Source organism: Meriones unguiculatus, chromosome 19 (assembly GCF_030254825.1).
Source record: "Meriones unguiculatus strain TT.TT164.6M chromosome 19, Bangor_MerUng_6.1, whole genome shotgun sequence".
Classification (NCBI taxonomy): domain Eukaryota; kingdom Metazoa; phylum Chordata; class Mammalia; order Rodentia; family Muridae; genus Meriones; species Meriones unguiculatus.
The window spans coordinates 58,248,725-58,268,575 of record NC_083366.1 but is presented as its reverse complement, the minus strand read 5'-3'; the positions used below and the strand labels follow the sequence as shown (position 1 = coordinate 58,268,575).

Genomic DNA, 19,851 nt, shown 5'->3' with positions numbered 1-19,851 from the left:
ATGCTAAATCATATCAGTGTTGACTACCTCACATAGCCCCATGTCATTACTACAACACCCTCCAGGAAGAAACCAAGGTAACTGTGAGAAAGAGGCTATTTATAGTAATGTGCAATGATAGAAAAGCAACTAAGACAGTAACTGAAGTTCTCTAAGCCTGATGTCCTCAAGTGTAAATCGAGCATTAGCACACCTATCTTAAAAGAAATTCAACAAAGGAGTGATTTACTACATACGATGTAGAAATGCTCAGAAGCATGCCCAAATAGCAAGCGTTCAATACATGTTACCTGATGCTGTATAAACTTAGACTTAGATGACAAACATACACAGGGGTTTAAGATATTACTACCACACAAATCTATGCCTATGTCTTTAATAACCATACATACACCATTCAAGAAGCATCCCAGAGCAGCAACAGACACCACTACCAAACTCTTGACTATATCACAAAGTGTGCTTGGTTGTCACCATAGTTAACTAATTATAACTGCTTCACACAAAGTTCTTCAGTCCTAACCCGTGAAATCTCTAAGGTTTGCTTTAGTAAAGGGGAGGGACTGTACAAACAATCTTAGGGACCGAACAAGTTGCTACCCACTGGCTTTGCATGCGGTGAGTTGCTAAGAGACACAGAGAAGCAGGTTGGAGACGGAGGCTGTACGGTTCTATTGAGCCACAGAGCCTCTCCTGGCATCAGAAGGGTAGTGATGCTGCTTTCCTACCTGGTGAGCTTGGTGCCGATCTGCTGTCTGAGCTCCAGCCGTTCCTCGTCGGTCTGCCTGGGGAGGATGTTCTTCTCTTCTAGCTCTCGCTTAGAGGGCCTGTTGCTGAGTTTGATGGCCAAGGAGTCCTTCCTGCAGACCTTCATGGCCAGAGAGCCTGCAGGGGCGGGGGGGGGAGAACGGGGGGAGAAATTAGTCAGTTACGAGAGACACCTATCTGTTTGGAAGCCCATGAGGCTGGCCATGGGTGGGTTATAAAGCAAAACGCAGGAAGACAGGCGCAAAGGGCTGAATATCCAAGAATGCCAAAGTCTGAGCTCTTAGTGTTGCCGCCATTGCCAGGCTTTCGACACCTCATATGGTGTCGGACATATTGGGAGCGGGGGCTGGGGGAAACCCTGTGACTGAATCTCTCCCTTCAGAAACCCCTATCATGCAACAACATCACAAAGGAGGACAGGACCTGCTGTGCAGTGCCATAGAGGGGAGAGGAACAGACAGGAGAGCAGTCTCAGCAGCTAGGGACGGCTCCACAGAGTGGAGCTGCTGTTAGGACAGGGGCTATTGGGCAGCAGGCTTGTGGGCATTTATATCTGCATATGTTCAGTGGATGTTGGGAGCCCTCAGGAGACAGACGAGAGCAGCTACTTGGAGCTCAGGGCACACAGAGGGAGATAATGTAATGATGCTCTTTGGTCAAGGTGGGACCATTTGGGGTGAGAGTGGAGTCGAGGACTGTGGAATGAGCACTAGTCTGGGACGGCTCTTCCTTCGGAACATACAGGTTTCTGAGCATCCAGGGCTGCCATAAATCTGTGGCTTCCATTGGAGTTGATTTAGCTCTTTAGTGAGCAGCTGGAGAGGCCTAGAGGCAGTTTTGGTGGTTGAAGGTTAGGTGGGGGTTGGGAGGTTGGTTTTGCCATCTAGCTGGTGGAGACCCTGGTGCCTGTCAATCCCACTGTGATGCTCAGCTTCACCTCCACAAGAAAGAATGATCTGGCCCCAAGGGTCAAGAGTGCTAAGGTGAGAAACCATGGCACAGAGGCTTCAACTCTCAAGCACCACAAGACAAGTGGGCTCAGCGGCTTCCCTGTTCCACTCATGGGTCATTTCAGCCTCCTACTGCAGCTCTATGGTTCTCTCTCTCACATCATTTCCACCCTTCCTTCTCCATTTGCCAGTAAAATGGGACATGTTGATGCCCTAACACTGTTTTAAGATAGAGATGTGAGAACACAATCTTAGCTCATTGCTGGGAACCCACTATATACCCAACAAATGGCTGCTGTTATGATTAATTCACCTACTAAACAATTGGCCCCTAGTCAAGCTATAGCTCTCCTCACACCATTAAACCCTAGTTATTCATGTCCAGGGTAATAGATTATCAACTAGCTTTCTCTGATTTTTAATACAGTTAAAAGTCTTCGGTGGAGAATTTAAATCCAGGTTTTCCAAAGCTAATGAGGGTACACTGAACATGGATATGTTGCATACACAGCAGCTAGGTTTACACACGTGGAACAAACTTTTAAGCTCTCCCTCCCCCGACCCCTTGTCTGAAAGAGAGGGTTACAGCTCAAGAGAGCAACCAAGGCAGAGGAGGGAGGTGATAAAATAGTGGTGTGATGTGTACAGAGCTATGAAGCTGTGTAGGTGATTTTTACTCTCTTATTACTGCTTAAGGAGGTGGGGCCTGGAGAAGTCACCTGAGCTGTCCCTGTGACCTTGGGCCCAGGCAAAACCAGACCATCAGGCAGCTGTTCTGCGCTGTCTCTACAGTACCACGCTTCCCCCACAGCCATGGAAAGGCTGCCTGCACGTACTAGTGTACAGGGAGGCGTCGTCATCATCGTCCTCCTCCTCGTCCTCCTCTTCCCGTGCGTACAGGCAGGACGAGTCTTCATAGTCGGATTCACGAGGCACATTTTCTTTATTGTCATCACATTCAATCACAACAGTTGGCACTTGTCTGATTTCCGGAAGGCCCAGGGATCCTGCTTTCGTGACACTGTCACTTGAGTGCAAACCAGAGCTGTGGTAAGAAGTGGAACAGGGGACTCGTTGCTCGGAGCTGCTTAAAGAGAAAAGAAAGAGGAAATTTGCCTTAGCCAGCCTGTCCTATTCATGGCTTGGAGCTGCTTTAAAATTCAGCTGTCCCATTCTCAAAGGATCCCTAGGCAACGGGATCCATTGCTCACCCTATAGCTTGTCCTCTTAGGGCACTACTTCCATGGTGGAGGCAGTGGCCTGGAGGGAGACATAAGAACCCTAGATGGATGGTTGTGATGGATGCATAACAACTTACAGTCGCTGAATGACACGTTTTGAACCTGCTAAGGCGGGGCTTCTCTGCAACCCACCTACCTCCTAACTGGAGTAAGGATTGACTTGATCTCAAATCAGGGCTAGCAAGCAAGGTTCTAATTTTCAAAACCAATGTAGAGCAGTGGCAGGAACTGCTTGAAATGCTTGAGAGTTTGAAATGGTCTGGATGGACGTACAGAGGAAGAGGAGGCCTGGGATGAGTGAAGGGCTGAGCCCCGCAATTGGACCTCAAGGTGGACATGGCCATGGAGCACCCAGAGGAAGTTCTGTTTCCAAAGATGGTATCGGGGTTCAGCAGGCAGTCACAGGTAACATTAGCCTAGCTCTCTGCCCCACCCTAGTGTCAGTTTTGCAAGAATGATACCCTCGAAGTCAATGCAGATTTAATATAGTTTCAATTAAAAAGACTCCTTAAGCATCCAGTATTTGATAGTTGGAAAACATACACCTTTACAGTTTCCTAATAGTGCCTAAGTGAAGATCCCATAGTAATATAGAGTCCTCCATATGAAGTCAAGGACACCATAAGAACATGGCCCACGGAACCAACTGACCAGGACTCAAGTGAGCACAGAGATCAGGGAGCCTGTGTGGGTCTGACCTAGGTCCTCTGCATGTATGTTATGGTTGTGTAGCTGAGTGTTCTTGTGGCATTCCTAACAGTGGAATCAGCGGCTGTCTCTGATTCTCTGGCTTGCCTTTGGGACCCTTTTTCTTCTACTGGGTTGCCTCATCCAGCGTTGATGTTGAGAATTTGTGTCTGGTCTTATTGTAGCTTGTTATGCTGTGTTTGGTTGATGTCCTGCTCTTTTCTGGGGGAGAGGTGAAAGGTAAAGGGGAAGCTGTAGGGAGGACAGGGAGGGGAAACTGCACATTGGGAAAAGAAAAAGACAATAAACGTATTATAATATTAAAAAATAATAATGGGAACAAAAATCCAAAAACATGCCTTCCTTCCTTCCTTCCTTCCTTCCTTCCTTCCTTCCTTCCTTCCTTCCTTCCTTCCTTCCTTCCTTCCTTCCTTCCCTCCCTCCCTCCCTCCCCTCTTTCTCTCTGTTCTCTTTCTCTAGTATTGGATATTGAAGCCAAGTCCTCAGACTTGCTCTTCAAGCACTCTACCACAAATATAGAGCCCCAGATTAGATAGAAATTTTATTCCTTTTCAGAGTCATAAACAAATAGAGCTTATATCCTTATTTAAAGATTTCTGAACATAGGAAACTCAAAATATTTTTTTTACATCAAAAAAGTATTTGACATTCATAAACAAATGAATTGTGAAGGTAAATTATATATCAAAGCATTAGACTAAAATAGTTTATCCCAAATGAATCTTACTACATTGTATGAAAGCACCAGTTTCCTTTGAAGCTTTCAATTATATTTTAAGTTATTGCTGTGTCTAATTTAAACTCAATTAACTTTCTTCCCTTCACTGTTTCCAAAGCATTGTTTTCCTCTTAGTATTTTCCACGTAACTCTTCAATGACACAAATGGGAAATCCACTTAACACCATATGAGCTATGCTGTTCAAGGCAATGAACTAAACTTAAAAATAACAATTACCGAATAGGACAAAATCATGTATTTTCAAAAATGCAATGTTTTATTAGAGATCAGTGGTTTAAGGTGGCCCATTTCCTAGCTAATTATATAGACACAGCAATGGGAGCAGCAGGTAGGGCGAACACACGATAGTGGTCTCTAGGTGACAAATACAATGTCTAACTGTAAATCAGACTGAGTGGGCACCTTATTGCTTTGCCCATGCTATGGAGCAAATATATCGACTAAATCCTAGATGTGCCTGGGTATCTTTCTTGGGTATCATGGAAAGTAGGGGGTGTACGAAAGATACACAAAATGTAATTACATGGCTTGTGTTTTGTCCTTTTTATAAATTTAATTTTTTATTTATCACTTTATAGCCTGATCCCAGCCCCCTCCCTCCTCTCCTCCCAGCCCCACCCTTGTTCATTCCTTCCCTCTACCTCCTCCTCCTTCTCAGAGAAGGGGAGGTTCCCAAGGGGGTACCAATCTACCCTGCACCTCAGGCTGCAGTAGGACTAAACACATCCTCTCCCACTGAGGCCTGACAAGGCAGGTCAGCTAGGGGAAAGGGATCCAGAGGCAGGCAACAGAGTCAGAGATAGCCCCTGCTCCCATTGTTAGGGGACCCCCATGATGACCAACATATCTGCTTCATCTGTGTTTTGTCCTACCTTTGCCTTCTCTTTCTACTTTCATAACTTAATTAGCATGGTTCCTAAAAGGCACAGAGCTCAGAGCAGACATCTGGGAGTTAGGGATGGGACACAGGTCACAGGCATTGTTCGGTGTGAAGAAAAGTTAGAAGCTAGAAAACAAGAATGCCTTAAGGCTGGAAGCCCCAGTGAGCGTCCAAAGAAGAGAGGGGGAAAAAAAGGAGACAAGAAACTCAACCTTATGGCTGGTGTGGTGTTTTGAATGAGGATGGCCCCCCATAGGTCCTATATTTGAATACTTAGTCCCTGGTTGGTGGAGCTGTTTGGAAGAAGGACGTGTGGCCTTGTTGGAGGAGGTGCGTCCCTGGGGGTGGGCTTTGAGGTTTCAAAGGCCTACACCAATCCCAGTTAGCTCTCCCCTGCCTCCAACTTGTGGATAACTACATAAGCTCCCAGCTATTGGTCCAGTGCCATGCTCACTCGTCTGCTTGCCCGCTGCTACACTTCCTGCCATGATGGTCACAGGCTCTAACCCTCTGGAGCGGTAAGAGCCAGTTATAAGTTGCCTTGGTCATGGTGTCTCTACACAGCTATAGAAAAGTGACAAGACAGGCGGTCTGCGATTTTTCTCCTTGAAGAGTATGAGATGGGGAATAGAACTGGATTCCACAGGAGGACACCCAGCTGCAGTGATAGCTGTATAGTATTGCAAGATAAGGACCCCCATAGAGGTGGTTAACAACTGCCTGGACGGGACATTCTAAACACAGCTGGAGACTGACACCGCTCTCTTCCTGAAGTGTCAGTCTAGCAGGCACTAGAATGCCTCAGTTTGTATAATTAGGGCTAGTGTTTTCCAGGAACCTACGCGACTTCAGCAAAACGTCTGAACGTATTGTACTAATCAATATCCAAGCTGGGGCTGGTGGTGGGCAACCACGATCTTAGCACTTGGGAAGCTGAGGCAAGGAGGTTCGGAGCTCCATCCCAGCCTGGGCTACACAGTGAGACCCTGCATCCATAAACTAAGTAACTACCAAACAGCAAGTATAGATCAGGAAAGGTACTAAGAGGAAGACAACTATCCGAGAAGATAAGAAGTGAGCGGGAAAGAGGCTGGCAAGGTCATGATGGGACTCCAGCTGAGGGAATCAAGCCTTAGGCCTGAGTCTGTGTTTTCCCCCATTTATTCTCTTCTTGTCATTGGGCAAAGTTATTCAGTGTCTTTGAGTCTCACCTTCCCAACATGAAACACTGTGTAAATCATGCCTTTGTTGGGGGGTGGGGGGCAGTAGTGTGCTAGCTGGACCTGTCAACACGGCCTTAAATGAGACCCTCCCTTGTTAGTTCCAGGAATGGTCTTCCAGAAGGTTTTATCAGTGTCAGCCCACCCATGTTGGGGCAAGGTTCTAAAAAGAACGCATAGCTGCCTTTGCCATGGGAATTTTGAATGGCTCCCAAGTCCTTGAAAGCAGCAACAGAAATGGAAAATCCAGCTAGGGCAGTGCGAGCTGTGCTATCCAAGGCCAAGTACCAACTCCAGGAAGCGCAGCATCTGACTCCCCCATGTGGCAGCAAAGGAGGCCTAGAGGAACGGCTGTCTCTGTAGTGCTGGTTTTATATGACTGAGTTGCTCCAGATATTTGCTTTAAGTAAAGCTGCTCATTGACAAAGACAAGTAAAACCTATTAGCTTATTCGTCCAGTCGTTCAAACCTGGCATGGTGCCCCCTACCTGAGACAACAGGGTCTATGCTCTCTATCACCTATGTGTCTATACAAAGCTCACACTGTGCAAACAGTGTTCTTGGCCTAGAACACACTCCTGGCTCATCTTCACCTCTTCCATTCCCATCTCTCTTTTAGCATTTGTCTCCAACAGTACCTTGCCTGTGCCCGCAGAGGATCCCTCAGTTGTAAAAATGATAAGCATCTATCTGCTTCCCATCTTCCCCTCTGTTATGGTTTAGATAGATACTGAGCCCCTCCCCCAAGCTCATGTAGTAAAAAGCTTACTCTCTGTTTCCAGGGGAGTTCACAGGCGGGGTTTCAGGGGCAGTGACTGGTCCTGCCTTCATCAGGGGACTGGCCACTGGAAGAGTCACGGTCTGAACAGACTCTACGGAGGCTGTGGAACTGTGGAAGCTGTGTCTGTGTGGATGAAGCGGGGGTCCTGGGAGAGCGTCTTTGAAGGCCATCTTGCCCCAGTTGCTTCCTGTTTGCCACTCTCTCTGCTTCCAGGCTGCTGTTGTCAACAGTGTCTGCCCCATGCTCACAGCACCTTGATGTGAGCTTTGCCTCAGGCCACTGCCAAAGCCAGTTAGCATAGTTCCTGCTCTTGCTTCTGTGACCAAAGGAGGAAGAAGCTACTTCGGCCCATCACAGCCAGGAGGGTGTGGCCATATGAGCATGAGGGCACTGTTTATATTTAGAACATATTAAATACATTTTATAGATATGATACATATTTTAGTATTTATATATCTAATCAGACACTAAAACTTTTATAAAGGTTGTCCTAAACTCATTTTAGGAATCACCAGTGACAAAGACATTATTTTCCTTAATGGTGAGCCTTGACAGGCTTTTTCAACATTGGTGTATTTAACATTTTTGAACAAGATAATTCTTTCTATTGGGGACAGTCCTGAGCATTGTAGAAGATCTAATATTGCCTCTGGCCTCTTCTTATTAGATCCTTTGATGTCTGAGAGAAAAAAAAGGAATTGTGCTCCCAAAGAAAACTGAACTTGAATTACTATGCTCACTTTAGTGGGAATTCTGCCCTGTTCCAAAGCTTGACTGCTTATGCTTTGATTTTCTTGGTGCCCAAGTGTGGTGGTGCATGCCTACAAACCCAGCACTGAGGAGGATGAAGCCTGCCTGGGCTCCAGAGAGACAGAGAGACAGAAGGATAGCTGGAGACAGACACAGAGAGAGCTAACACCCACCTACACCTACCCACCCATACACACGTTCATACTCACACAGTCACACATACACTCACAAACACACTCACATATACACTCATACACATGCTCACACACTCACGCACTCACACACTCACCTATACAAATAACACACACCCCTGTACCCCCCACCTAACACACCACTCATGGATATGTCATCATGACTAGTGTTGGATAACCTGCTGGCATTTCTGTGTAGGCTGGAGAAGACAGCAATGGCCAGCATCATGTATTACCAGCATCTCCCCCTGACCTTGCAGCAGCCATGCGGTCAGGAAGCATCTCTCCCCAGTTAACTGAGAAGGAGGAGAGTTGAAGACCGCGAGGTCCAGCTACTGACTGGCCCATAATCTTCCTTGCTCTGTGTCCTGGCTTCTAGTATCATCCCTCATGCGTACACAGTCAATCATGTCCTAAGAGACAATGTCAGGTACAAACACGGGTACTGATTTCACCATCGGAAATGGAGAGTACCAGGAAGGGGCAGTCTACGATACAAGTTAGCTTGTGTATCATATATGGTGTTGCTCGTCACATACCGAACCTCAGACAGTTTTAGAAATATGGGTCATTGGTCCCTAGAAGGACAGAGAACAGGTGGGAAAAAGGATTCATTTAAATCCTTTACAACTTGTGGAAAAAGGAACTCAAAATACACCCTCTCCTCAGGAAGGCTGAGCACTCTAGCCTATTTAGGGAACAACTCAGCTTCCTGCTGACTGAAGTCCAAGGGAAAACAAATGCTCTAATGGTGCGCTTATCTTAGCAGACTAATCCCGGGCCACCGAGCATCGCACACCCGCTTTCTTAAAACGAAGCTGGAGAACTGTTTTCTTGGGCTTCAGTGGCTATTTCTGTCATTTTCCAGCCTCAGGCTCTGCAATTTGTAGCATAATTTCTCACACGTTTTTGATCTCCGAAAGGAAAAGGGCCGATTGCTCTCTCTCCCCTCTGAAATCTCTCTTTGTAATTCACGCGGATGAAATTACAGCTCATTCCTGCTGGAACTTAATTTCATTTTCCATGTCATATTTGTGGGTAATAAATTTTCTCTATCCTTTGGGGGAAGATAAATTCCTTCTTGGTCCTTTTTAACCACAGATTCGTGCCAGGAAGCAATGTCCCTTTATTACATGTTTTTCTTTAGGAATGATGTTATGGTTAACCTCAAAAAGTTTTAGCGTGATTAAGGCTGTAAAACAGTGATTGTGTATGTGAGTGTATGTGTGTGTGGCTTTGTGCAGGTAAATGTATGTGTGTGTTAAGTGTGGAGAGGCCGCAACCTTAGCTGCCATTCCTTAAGTGACATTGTTTGCTTTTTGTTTGGAGACAGTGTCTCTCGGTGGCCCATGGCTCACCATATAGGCTAGAGTGACTTCCCAGCAAGCACCAGGGAATTGCCTGACTCTCATTCCCAGCACCGGGGTTATAAGCATGGACTATGCCCTACTTTTTCTCACTTGAATTCATGTCCTCATGCTTGCCAGGCAATCCCTGATTGACCAAGCTATCTCCCCAGCCCAGGACAGTAATTTTTTTTTTTTTTTTTAATTTCACAACTTGCCCTCGATTCTTTATGTGGGCTGCAGAGATGTCCATTAGCTAATAATTTCCCATTCATGGATGGCGGGTCACAGGGCCTCCCACCCACCAGCCTGTTGCCGTGCCATGGAGGAAAAGTGATGTCTGAAGCTCACTTGAAAGGGGACCTTTCTGATGCATGACCCCAACTGCTTGCTGATATTTCCACATTAATGAAGATGAACAGCTAGTCTGTTAATCCTCAGAGACCAGAGAGTGATTTCTTGAAAACACATGACCATTGGAGTGGTAGGAAAATGAATATCTGAGAATGGCGGCCAGAGGTTGACACTGGGTATCTTCACTTCTCTCCACTTTATTTTCCTTGAGACGAGGTTTCTTACTGAAGCCAGAGCACTCAGTTCTGTTAGGACTGGCCAGTGAGTTCCAGGGATCTTCCTGCCCCCCCCCCGACTTGACCCATTGCTGGAGTTACAGACATGCGCTGCTTTTTACATGGGTGCTGGGGATCTAAACGGAGAGCCTCACACTCGACTGGCAAGTACTGCAGCAACGGAGCCATCTCGCCAGTCCGTGTAAGTCTATTTTCCAGACGGGGTGTCACTCTGTAGCACAGGGTGGCCTCTTGCATGAGCCTCCCTGGTGTCAGGATTATAGGCTTTGGCCACCGTGCCCAGCTTCCCCCCTGCATTCTTTATCTGTCTCCTACTTGATTGACAGCTGAGTTTTCCAACCTTGTCCAAATAATATTCTCGGTGGAGGTGGGACAAAGGAAAGAGGGTACAGCTTTGACTTTCCCATCGAGGCAGGAGGACACAAAGAAGAGAGTTATGCACACGAGCTTCTCATCAGAATAGGACTCTTTCACGCTTTGCAAATGACTCTACATTTAGTATTTCTTTTGTGAACATCAGGCCTCCCGCTTTTGGCAAACTGTCTTGTCCATCGATTTTCACAAACAAAGGTTCTCAGGCTGTTTTCGCTTCTAGGGAGACCCCAAGGAGAAATCAAATCATTGTCCTTGTGACCTTAGTTGTTATCGAGAAAACAGATGACAGACCAATAGATAATTATTACGGAAAGCAGGGATAGGTCACTGAAAGAAAATAGAGCAGGGTGGTAGGAGGAGAATGATGGTGGCAATATTTTATTGCCCAAGGCTAGAGTGTGGAGCTTGGTGATGGTTGGTAAGCTCTCTTCCATCTTGAGCCTGCTCTCTCTCCACACCTACTCACCCACAACCATGTGTTACACGCATCCAAATTATCAAAAAACAGCTGCACCACCCAAGTCTCGAGTTCAAACCCACCTGTGAGTGTCCTAATACACTCCCACTCTGGTGCTCCTCACAGCAAACTTAACTGCAGAAGAATAAGGTGGTTTGTAGGACCATCTGCTAGCCTTGCTTTTCATCATGAAGGTGATCGCAGCCCACTGTCGTGAATTTGTTGTGTAAATTGCATCTCATACCTAGCATGCTTGTGGAAGAGAAATTTCAGAGTGGGTGGTAGGGGAAATAATGAGCTTTGTTAGCTTTTTTTTTTTTTTTGGTGGGGGGGGGAGAAGGTAGCCACATGGTTAGTGAGGAAGCTTAAGGCCATGGGGTGAGAAGAGCCAAGTTTATATCCTTACTGGGATGGTGTGTCTTCGTCTGTGAAACCAAGATGGTGATTATACCCTTCTGAACACTGCAAGCCTTGCGAATATACTTATTCGTGTGTGGGCGCGTACATGCCACTGCAGTTGTGTGGAGGTCAGAGGACAGCTTTCAGGAGTTGGCGCTCTCCTTCCAGTACGTGGGTCCCAGGGATCTCGGGACACCAGGCTTGGCAGAAAGTGCCCTTCCCTACCAAGTTGTCTCCCTGGCCTATGTCTGCGTCTCTGAGGGAAGATGGCAGAGGATTTCAGACACTGACGGCGTGTTTTCCTGAGACACGTGGAGGACCACCCATCAGCCGGGAGGCTGTTTTTAAGGGTGTTCTTGTGCCACCTCCTTAGCACGCTTAGCAGCATGAAAACATCCCACGTGCTTACAGTTGTTGCACTCCCTGGAGCTTTTCGGATGTTGGGGAGTAGAGAGCCACTTTTCCCTCTGGGAGACTAAGGTCCATGGTGTCTGTTTGAACACCACATAAGATTTAGAAACCTGGCTGAGGGATTCAGGCCCCACAGTCCTACTCCCAGAATCAGCGATACTTATTTCCTTTAGTTCTGTGACCTTGGACAAATACCCTTAACACAGAGTGGGTTTTCCACTCTGACAATAGGGAGAAAAACAATCACAATTTTACCTACCCCTTAGTGGTATTCTGCAGCACAGACAAGTTCATTTAAATGTGTTAACTTCTATCTTGATCTTCAGTGGCCCACTGAGAACTCACAAAGGCCCCGCCTAGGAGGCTAGGGTGGGGTGCTTTATTGCTTATCTGTGGTTTTTACAATTACTCGGCCAATGGGAAGAGGGCCAAGTGAACACAGACCATGAACTGTAGAGTCTGTTTGGTCCTGAAGTAACTACGTGTTGTGTTAAGTGTCAAAGAGTGCTGACCTGAATGGTTTATGACAGACATGATGACCTTCACCTGTTGGGTGACCCTTTGGGGTACTACAGCGCTGTGGAGTGGACCATGGACCTGGGCAGCATAATGAGAAAGGCTCAAGAGCTAGGGTGGGACCCACGTATTAATGAACAAGCGCTCCGGAAGTAAAGGAGGAGCGCAAGCAGGTCACCAGCTAGAACCCAGTATTAGCGTACATTTAGCTTCCAGAATGCCAGTCGGAGAAACTGCAAATCGGGAGTCTACGCAATGGGATTAGGTTGATTCTTTGTCACTCATGGGCCACTGCAAATTTCTGGGCATCACCCTGAAGTTGCTCTTGACGAGACTTAAGAGGAGGCCACAGACGATGTGGCTGTGGTCATAGGTGCTGTCTTATTTTAATTTTCTGCCACCTGGTGGCTTGCCCACTGTGCAGCGAGGAGTGGTCTTGCTGAGAACGCCTTGCACTGAGGCTATATCACACCCCTTGGAATAGCCATTAAAGCTGGAAAAAACTTTATGTGTGTGTGACACTTAAGGGTAAGTCAAGACATTGAGATCAAAGAACTAACCTGAAATAGGTGGTTGGTAAATCTGGCTTCCAAAAAGCAGGGGCAAACACTGAGTCAGAAGCGCGAGAGAGTTTTGAAGCTCTCTTGTATGGAGAAGGACTATTCCCCCTCTCTCATTTCCATATTGCATGTAATGACACATGCCCTTTGTTGTACTACAAACAAAACGTGACTTCAAATCGATGCCAATTTATCAGCTAGCCACACTGAGACCTTGGGAGTTTTATTTTGCCAGGGCAACGAGTCATGTCTGCTATTTACCACGGGGCCTTCTGATTTGAGGGTCAAACTTTACAAATGTAAGCTGGCGCAGTTAATATGCCATGCTGGTAAGGCTGAGAGAAACGGTGGGACCTCTGAGTTCAGGACCAAGTATTATTCTTTAGAATTTCCTGTGACCTTGAGGCAAAACGAAGAAAAGCAACAAATACCATAAAATGGATCTGCCCTAGGGTGATAAGTTGAGCTGGGCTCTTTGAAAGCTTCAAACATAATCATGACATCATGGAATTTTAGAGATTAAAGGGATTTTTTTTAGAGATTAAAGGGGTATGCTGAAGATTTCAATTTCTTGTGTCCAATTTAAACATGATTTCTTTTTTTCTTATTCTCAACAACTAACAATTTCATTCCTAGCTCACATGCAAAAAGAAAAAAGGGATTGTATAAACAAATGATAAATTATATTTCTGTATTAATAATATTTTAGACAAGACACTGTATCTATTGAGACAGGTGTCCATGTAGCCCAGGCTATCCTGGAATTTGCTGTCAAGCTGAGGATGACCTTGATCTGACACCCTTGGCTCCATTTCTGAGGGCTGTGAATGAAAACTGTTCCCAGTTCCAGGTAGCACTGGGGATAGAACCCAGGTCTTTATGCTTGGCAAGCACTCTACCCTAGGCCCTGTTTGATTTCTGTATGTCCGTCGTGATGACTGGTGTTTAGTGTTTAACAGATGTTGTCAGGAATTGCAGCCGACTACGGGACCCTCCTGGGGAAGGTTGATCATGTTCACTCTGGACTGCGTGTGTTAAAACCGAAGCTTCCTTCATATCTGAGCTGAGGTGGAGCTATTCTATTTATAATAATGTTCACGTCAGAGTTAATATATACAGAGTAGAGTTTCAGATTGGGACAGGCCAGTCTGCATGACCTGTATGCTTTTTCCCCATGCAGGTACGCTATTAAACCCATTGGGAATGTTGTTGCTGGAAGGATAGTTTATCCCTTTCCTAGCATCACTCCTTCATTCTATGATCAGTCTTCTAAAAACTTGGAGAGTAACTGCCAGCGTCTCTCCTTTTCATATGTAAAATCCCAGTCCCCCACTTGGAGAGAGCACAGCAATACCCTCTCCTCTGAAATGACTAGAATGTTCTCTTATTCTGCATCATCTGGCCAGCCTTTTCTTTAACTGTCAGAGAACATGGACCCTGCGGTAACCCCTCCCCCCCAAACAGCCAATTGTCCTGTCGTAAATGCTGCTCCCACCCTGTGCCCTTTGCAGATGGGCTCACTCAGTCCGACCTCCCAGGGACTCAAGGTTCTGCTGACAGGAGCTATCTCTCCCTTGTCTTCATTGTTCTCTCCCCAGCACCAGACACAAAGGCTGCTCCACAGCAGCTACTCAGCAAAGATTTGTGGATGGATCTTCCCGTGATTAGAATGCATCCCCCCAAATCCATCCATCAGAAACCTAAGCCCCAGTGCAATCCTGTTGAGATGCGGTCAGGTCACGAGGACCCTGATTTCATGAGAAGATTGTCATTGTCAGGGTCCTTATTGTAAGAATAAGTTCGTTATAAAAGCAGATGTCACCCCGTTTTCTTACCCTTGACTGCTCTCGCCCCTCCACTGTCCACCTGGAGGTGACACAGAGAGGAGGCTCTTGCCGGATGATCTTGGGCTTTGTCTTTGCTGTTTGGGCCACCCAGGCTGTGTTGCTCTAGGGGTAGCCCAGGGGGCCACACTCTCTCTTGGAGCACTGTGCTGGGGATGGGGGAGGGGAAGGGGCAGTTGTTAGGGTAGGGGAGGACAATAGAGGAGAGCGGAGCATCAGAAGCAGGGAGTGGAGCTGCAGAAACAGGACGTGTGCACACTGCAGAGTGGGCGGGATTTGCCGACAGTCGGGTGTGGGCCTTCCCGTGGGTGACCCTAGGCTTCCATGTGAGCAGCTGTAGATATGGGCCTGCCTTTAATCAAGGAGAAAAAGGCTTCTTTAAAAGCGTAGCCCCGGGAGGATCTTTCTAGAATCCCTTCATATCCCACTTCATTTTGCCCACAGGAAATGAGAGCACGGAATGGATTGACCTCAGAAAGAGTGAGTGGCTGGCTGGAATCAAAAAGTCCAAGCTCTAGAACTGATGCCAATTAGACTGCAGAGCTTACTGTAGAGATTCAAAAATAAAAACCCTGCATAATATTTAAAATGGTAAAACAGCACTTTTCAAAAAGATGCCAGTCACCTATGGAGAGAAATAAGGATCATGTAATTCAAAGAATCTGGAAGACGAACACACACACACACACACACACACACACACACACACACACACTGAGGCCCCAGTAAGATCAGATCAAATCCATTTGCAATGTGCCTTTTAGAGGCACTGAAGCCAAGGTTTACATGCCAGATAATTTTGCTTAATGCTCACTGCCATTTACTGGACATTTATGGTATGTTGCGCAATGAACGGATTAGGACTGATTAAATCATTTGATATTCACAGAGAGCCCTAACGAGGCTGGTCTGTTAGTGTTAGCCTTGTTTTATAGATTTGCAACATGCTTCAGGTCACGCTGTAGCAGCAGCGTGCCTGAGATCCAAATCCTGATGCTGGGTTACATTCACTTGACCATGAGGTGGGATAAACAGGAAACCCCTGTGACTGTGGCTAACTACAGACCCTGGAGGCTTCTTGTTCCTGTTCTCTATGCCCCTCCGTGAAGCCTGGTGAGCCCACACTGTAAAGAAACTGTACAGCAGGGTCAAATCGGAAAAGATCTAAGGTTAACTCAGAGGAACCTGTGCAAGATGTCAAGAGGTTCAGTGAAGCCCTTAGGTAGAGAACACCATAGCTATCTTGAAAGCCTTAAGACTGTTTCCTAGGAAAGGGAGATCAGAATCAAGGCTAAGGAAGCCGAGTTTTAACAGGGAGAGCGTCATAACTTACTCAGACCATCCCCAGAGTGAGAACGTTGCCTCAGAACTCATCAAGGTTCCCCGAGCAGGTTAGAGGACAAACAGGAATTCGATATGGAGAGGGGTTAGCTACCTACAGTTGCCTTCAAGTTCCCTTCACAGGCAAGACAGCTGTTTAGATAAAAGTATGTGTCAAAATCCAGTGCTGTCTAATTGATTCCACAGTGCTACCTCTTCAGGATCAGATAATTCTGGAATGATACTCTACAGGGGACTTCCTCCTAGGTCTCAGGGGACAGTGATGACCCTAACGTGGGAAGGCCCAAGGCCCTTCACAAGCACAATGCTGTCGTGTTCTGTAATATTTCTTCCCCTTGCAGTGTCATTTGGGGTCCCTGGAAACTGTCAGGTGGATAGGGAAATAACTCGTTTTCTATGAGGCCTGGGCAGGTGAAGGCTGATACCATGTTGGAGGGTTCAGGTAGTGAAAGGGTGAGGACCACTGCCTCAGACAACAGTTCTCTTGTTACAGAACAAAGTGGCCCCTGACCTGGATGTGCTTTCAGATCCATCTCCAGCTCTCATGAGACACTAAATACTTAGACAAATCTTCCCAACTTGTATTTATTTGGGAAGAGGATTTTCTCTCTCAGGATGAGTGGTCTTGTGTTGGTTCTCTTTGTCCTCCTGCTGTGTGAGGGGAGCCTATGCCAGGGCCTGGGTGAAAGTTGAAGAGGCACAAGGAGGTAACAGGGCCCAGGGTGGTACAAAGTGTGTAAGCAGCCTTGATTCAGCTGCCAACATCACTCTGTGGCCCCTCTCCTCTATCTCGCCATCTCTGTCCTGGTATGTTCTTTGATTCATTTTATTTCAGAGCTCAGTCCAGCAAAGGACCTACATAGGGGCCACCATCACTCTAAACTTGACTCAAACGTTCCACAAATACCCACATACACTGTGAAAGGTCATGTTTGAAGTGAAAAATATGTTTAGTAATGTCCTAATATGCTATCTCTGATGTCTTTGTTTCCATAATCAAAATTTACCTGAGACATAAAAACTCATACCCTGCGCACAAAATCTATTGACTGGTATGTACCTTAAGGAAATAGATAAGAGAGAGAGAGACAGACAGACAGACACACACACACACACACACACACACAGAGAGAGAGAGAGAGAGAGAGAGAGAGAGAGAGAGAGAGAGAGACAGGGAGAGACAGAGAGAGAGTGTGTGAGTTAGGGGTAGGGGTTTGGCTAGAACGACACAGGATTGAAGGGTAGCCTCCCCACCTCCCTGTATAGGGCAGTGCCTTTCAAACCTGCATGTAGAATTAACAACTTCTTTTGAGATTCACCCTTAATGTGCATGAGTGTCTGTCCACATGTATGTGTAGCATGTGCGTGCCTGGTGCTACGGAGGCCAGAAGAGGAGAGCCCTGGATCGGCTGGAACTGGAGTTACAAACGCGTGTGAGCAGTCATGTGGGTGCTGCGAAGCAAGCCAGGGCCCCCTGCACCAGCAGCCCGTGCTCTTACCCACTGAGCTATCACGCCAGCTCCCGAAGTAAAGATTCTTACTTTTTAATTTAATTTTCAGTCGGTCACAAATGGATACTTGCATAAAATGCAATGTTTTGTTTTTTTAAATGAAGCCTTTTAAGACTCAACAAGCAAACGGATCCTGTCTAATTGCTATAAACGTATTGAAAAGCGTGCCCTCAGTTTCTGCAGTGTGGGCGCAGACAGGTAATGAGACGTTTGTGAGGCGTCCGCTGGGGAACTTCCTCGACTTTCCCTAGTTCCTTTCCTCAGTTTCCCTAGGTGGCGTGAGCGTGAATACAACACGGATGAACATGGCGGCGGTGTGACTGCGGTATGTCTCAATGTGTCCCTTAAAGCTAATGTTGCCCCTCGTCAACAATACTGGTGGCTGGACCCAGTGGCAAGGGCCAGGTTAAAGTGTGTGCTTTTCTTTGGCAACCACGGCGACTACTGACAGAAGGCAATCAAGTCAGGGCTGTTAGTGGCAACAGCGTCCCTGGGAGGTAGCCGTTTCCCCACATAACATCACCTGGCTGGGACGCAGAAGGTAAGTGTGTGTTTAGCTCTCTCCTGTGGCAGTCCACCCAGCCTCCCAGACCACAGTTTTCCTGTCTGTACGTCTCAGTAGACGTCTGCCCTTGTCGATATCAGCTCAGATGGAAACACTTTCTCCCTGTCCTTAGTGAGCTCAGGGTCAAGCAATGTGCCTTGGGGTCACATTCCCTAGGCAGGAGGTAGGGTGGCAGTGGTCCCGGCATACCACTGTCAAAAAGGCGTCAAGGATGAAGGCGCTCCCTTAGTGGAGGCCAGATTGCAGACTGGGTGGGGGAGAGCATTCTTTGTGGCCTCCCAGAAATGTGTGTGGGATCCGTTTCCAAAAGATGGGGTCACACCAGTGGCTCGCCTGGATATCACTGCACCCCCAGTGCTCTTGTTCCTCTTCGGCGGGAAGGGGGCCAAATCTTTCCACTCTTCTAATGTTCCTGCCCTTGCCACCATCCCCTCCCCTGCTGCCAGCTCTCATTTCTTCCTTTTCGTCACAGAATATGCACAATGTTAAAAGTAAGCCATATAATATGGAATACAAAATTAGTCTCTCTCCATTTCCCTACACCGGGGCAGGAAGATCATGATTAATGATCACAGGCACACATTATTCCTCAAAATGACAATGTTTAGGGGGACAATATGATCTAGTATGGATGTTACTCCTTTGTGTGTGTGATTATGTGATTGTGTGATTGTGTGTGTGTGTGTGAGAGAGAGAGCAGGTGTCATTCCTCAGGCATCTGCCATCTTACCTTTTGAGACACGTTGTCACTGACTTGGAACTTGCGGAGTAAGTTAGGCTGGCTAGTGAGTCACAGGGACCTGCTGGTCTCTGCTTTCTCGTTGCTGGGACTGTGAGCATGTCCCATCACGCCTGGCTCTTTTACATGGACTCTGGGGCTTGAACTTGGGTCCTCACGCTTGCAAGGCTATTCCTTACTCACTCTCCACTTTTTTTTTTTAAAGTAAATTTGATTACTCATTAGTTTGACAGTGGAAACATACTCTTTCCCCCACACATCCCTCAATACTTGGAGATTTGATCATGACTTTACTCTCAAGCCTTTTGTGTTCCTTGAGGGGAGAGGAATAAGGTGGCACACTCTTCCACCCCCCAGCCTGTCCCCCCTCTCCGGCAATTCCCTCCCTATCGTTACCTCTCCAGCCTCTGCATGGTCATAGCGAGGGTCTTGTTTAGCTCATCAATCATCCTGCAGCCTGAGGGGTGCATGGGCAAGGTGCCAGTGGAGGATGGGAGGTGCTGGCCGTGGCCGCCGTACTGCAGCTGATGCTGCACCTGGGATGGCAGGACGGTGTGGTGGTGCTGGGCCACGGCCTGCTGGCTGCTCTTCTGGGCCGCGTAGGATGCCAGGGAGAGCTCTGGGCCCCCTACGGGCATACAGATCAAGACTTTCTTTGGAGGTAGCGGAGGCGACAGTTTCACTGGCAGACAAGGCAATTTCACGGGGGCGCCAGGATCTGCGGCAGAAGGAGGGCGAGAAGCGGGGGTGAGTTGGGGAGCATTAGATGAAACTCAGAATGTCACTTTGGGGCCACAGCCTTGGAGACAGGCCTTTGGGATTGCTACAGCGCATCAACTGAAGGCCTCAGCACAGCATGAACACTCTCCAGCAAACATTTAGTAACTCGTTTCTTGACCAGGGTACTCCGGAACCGGGATGGGAGGAACGATGGGTCTCAGGACCAAAGTTTACTTGAAAATGCTGTA

The 19,851-nt window shown here is 47.1% G+C and overlaps 1 protein-coding gene across 10 annotated transcripts in view; it reads right to left on the bottom strand.

The window, feature by feature from the left end:
- Phactr1 (phosphatase and actin regulator 1) overlaps nucleotides 1–19,851 on the bottom strand; it is a 439,140-nt gene that overhangs the window by 42,950 nt on the left and 376,339 nt on the right. For 7 of the 10 annotated variants that reach the window (XM_060372699.1, XM_060372698.1, XM_060372703.1 and 4 more), the window contains 3 exons: nucleotides 19,280–19,601; nucleotides 2,555–2,805; nucleotides 729–885 (listed from right to left, as the gene is read on the bottom strand). In XM_060372699.1, the coding sequence (XP_060228682.1) occupies nucleotides 729–885; nucleotides 2,555–2,805; nucleotides 19,280–19,601 (730 nt within the window). The remainder of the gene's footprint in view (nucleotides 1–728; nucleotides 886–2,554; nucleotides 2,806–19,279; nucleotides 19,602–19,851) is intronic. The other 3 variants (XM_060372701.1, XM_060372704.1, XM_021630325.2) reach the window with 1 other exon arrangement.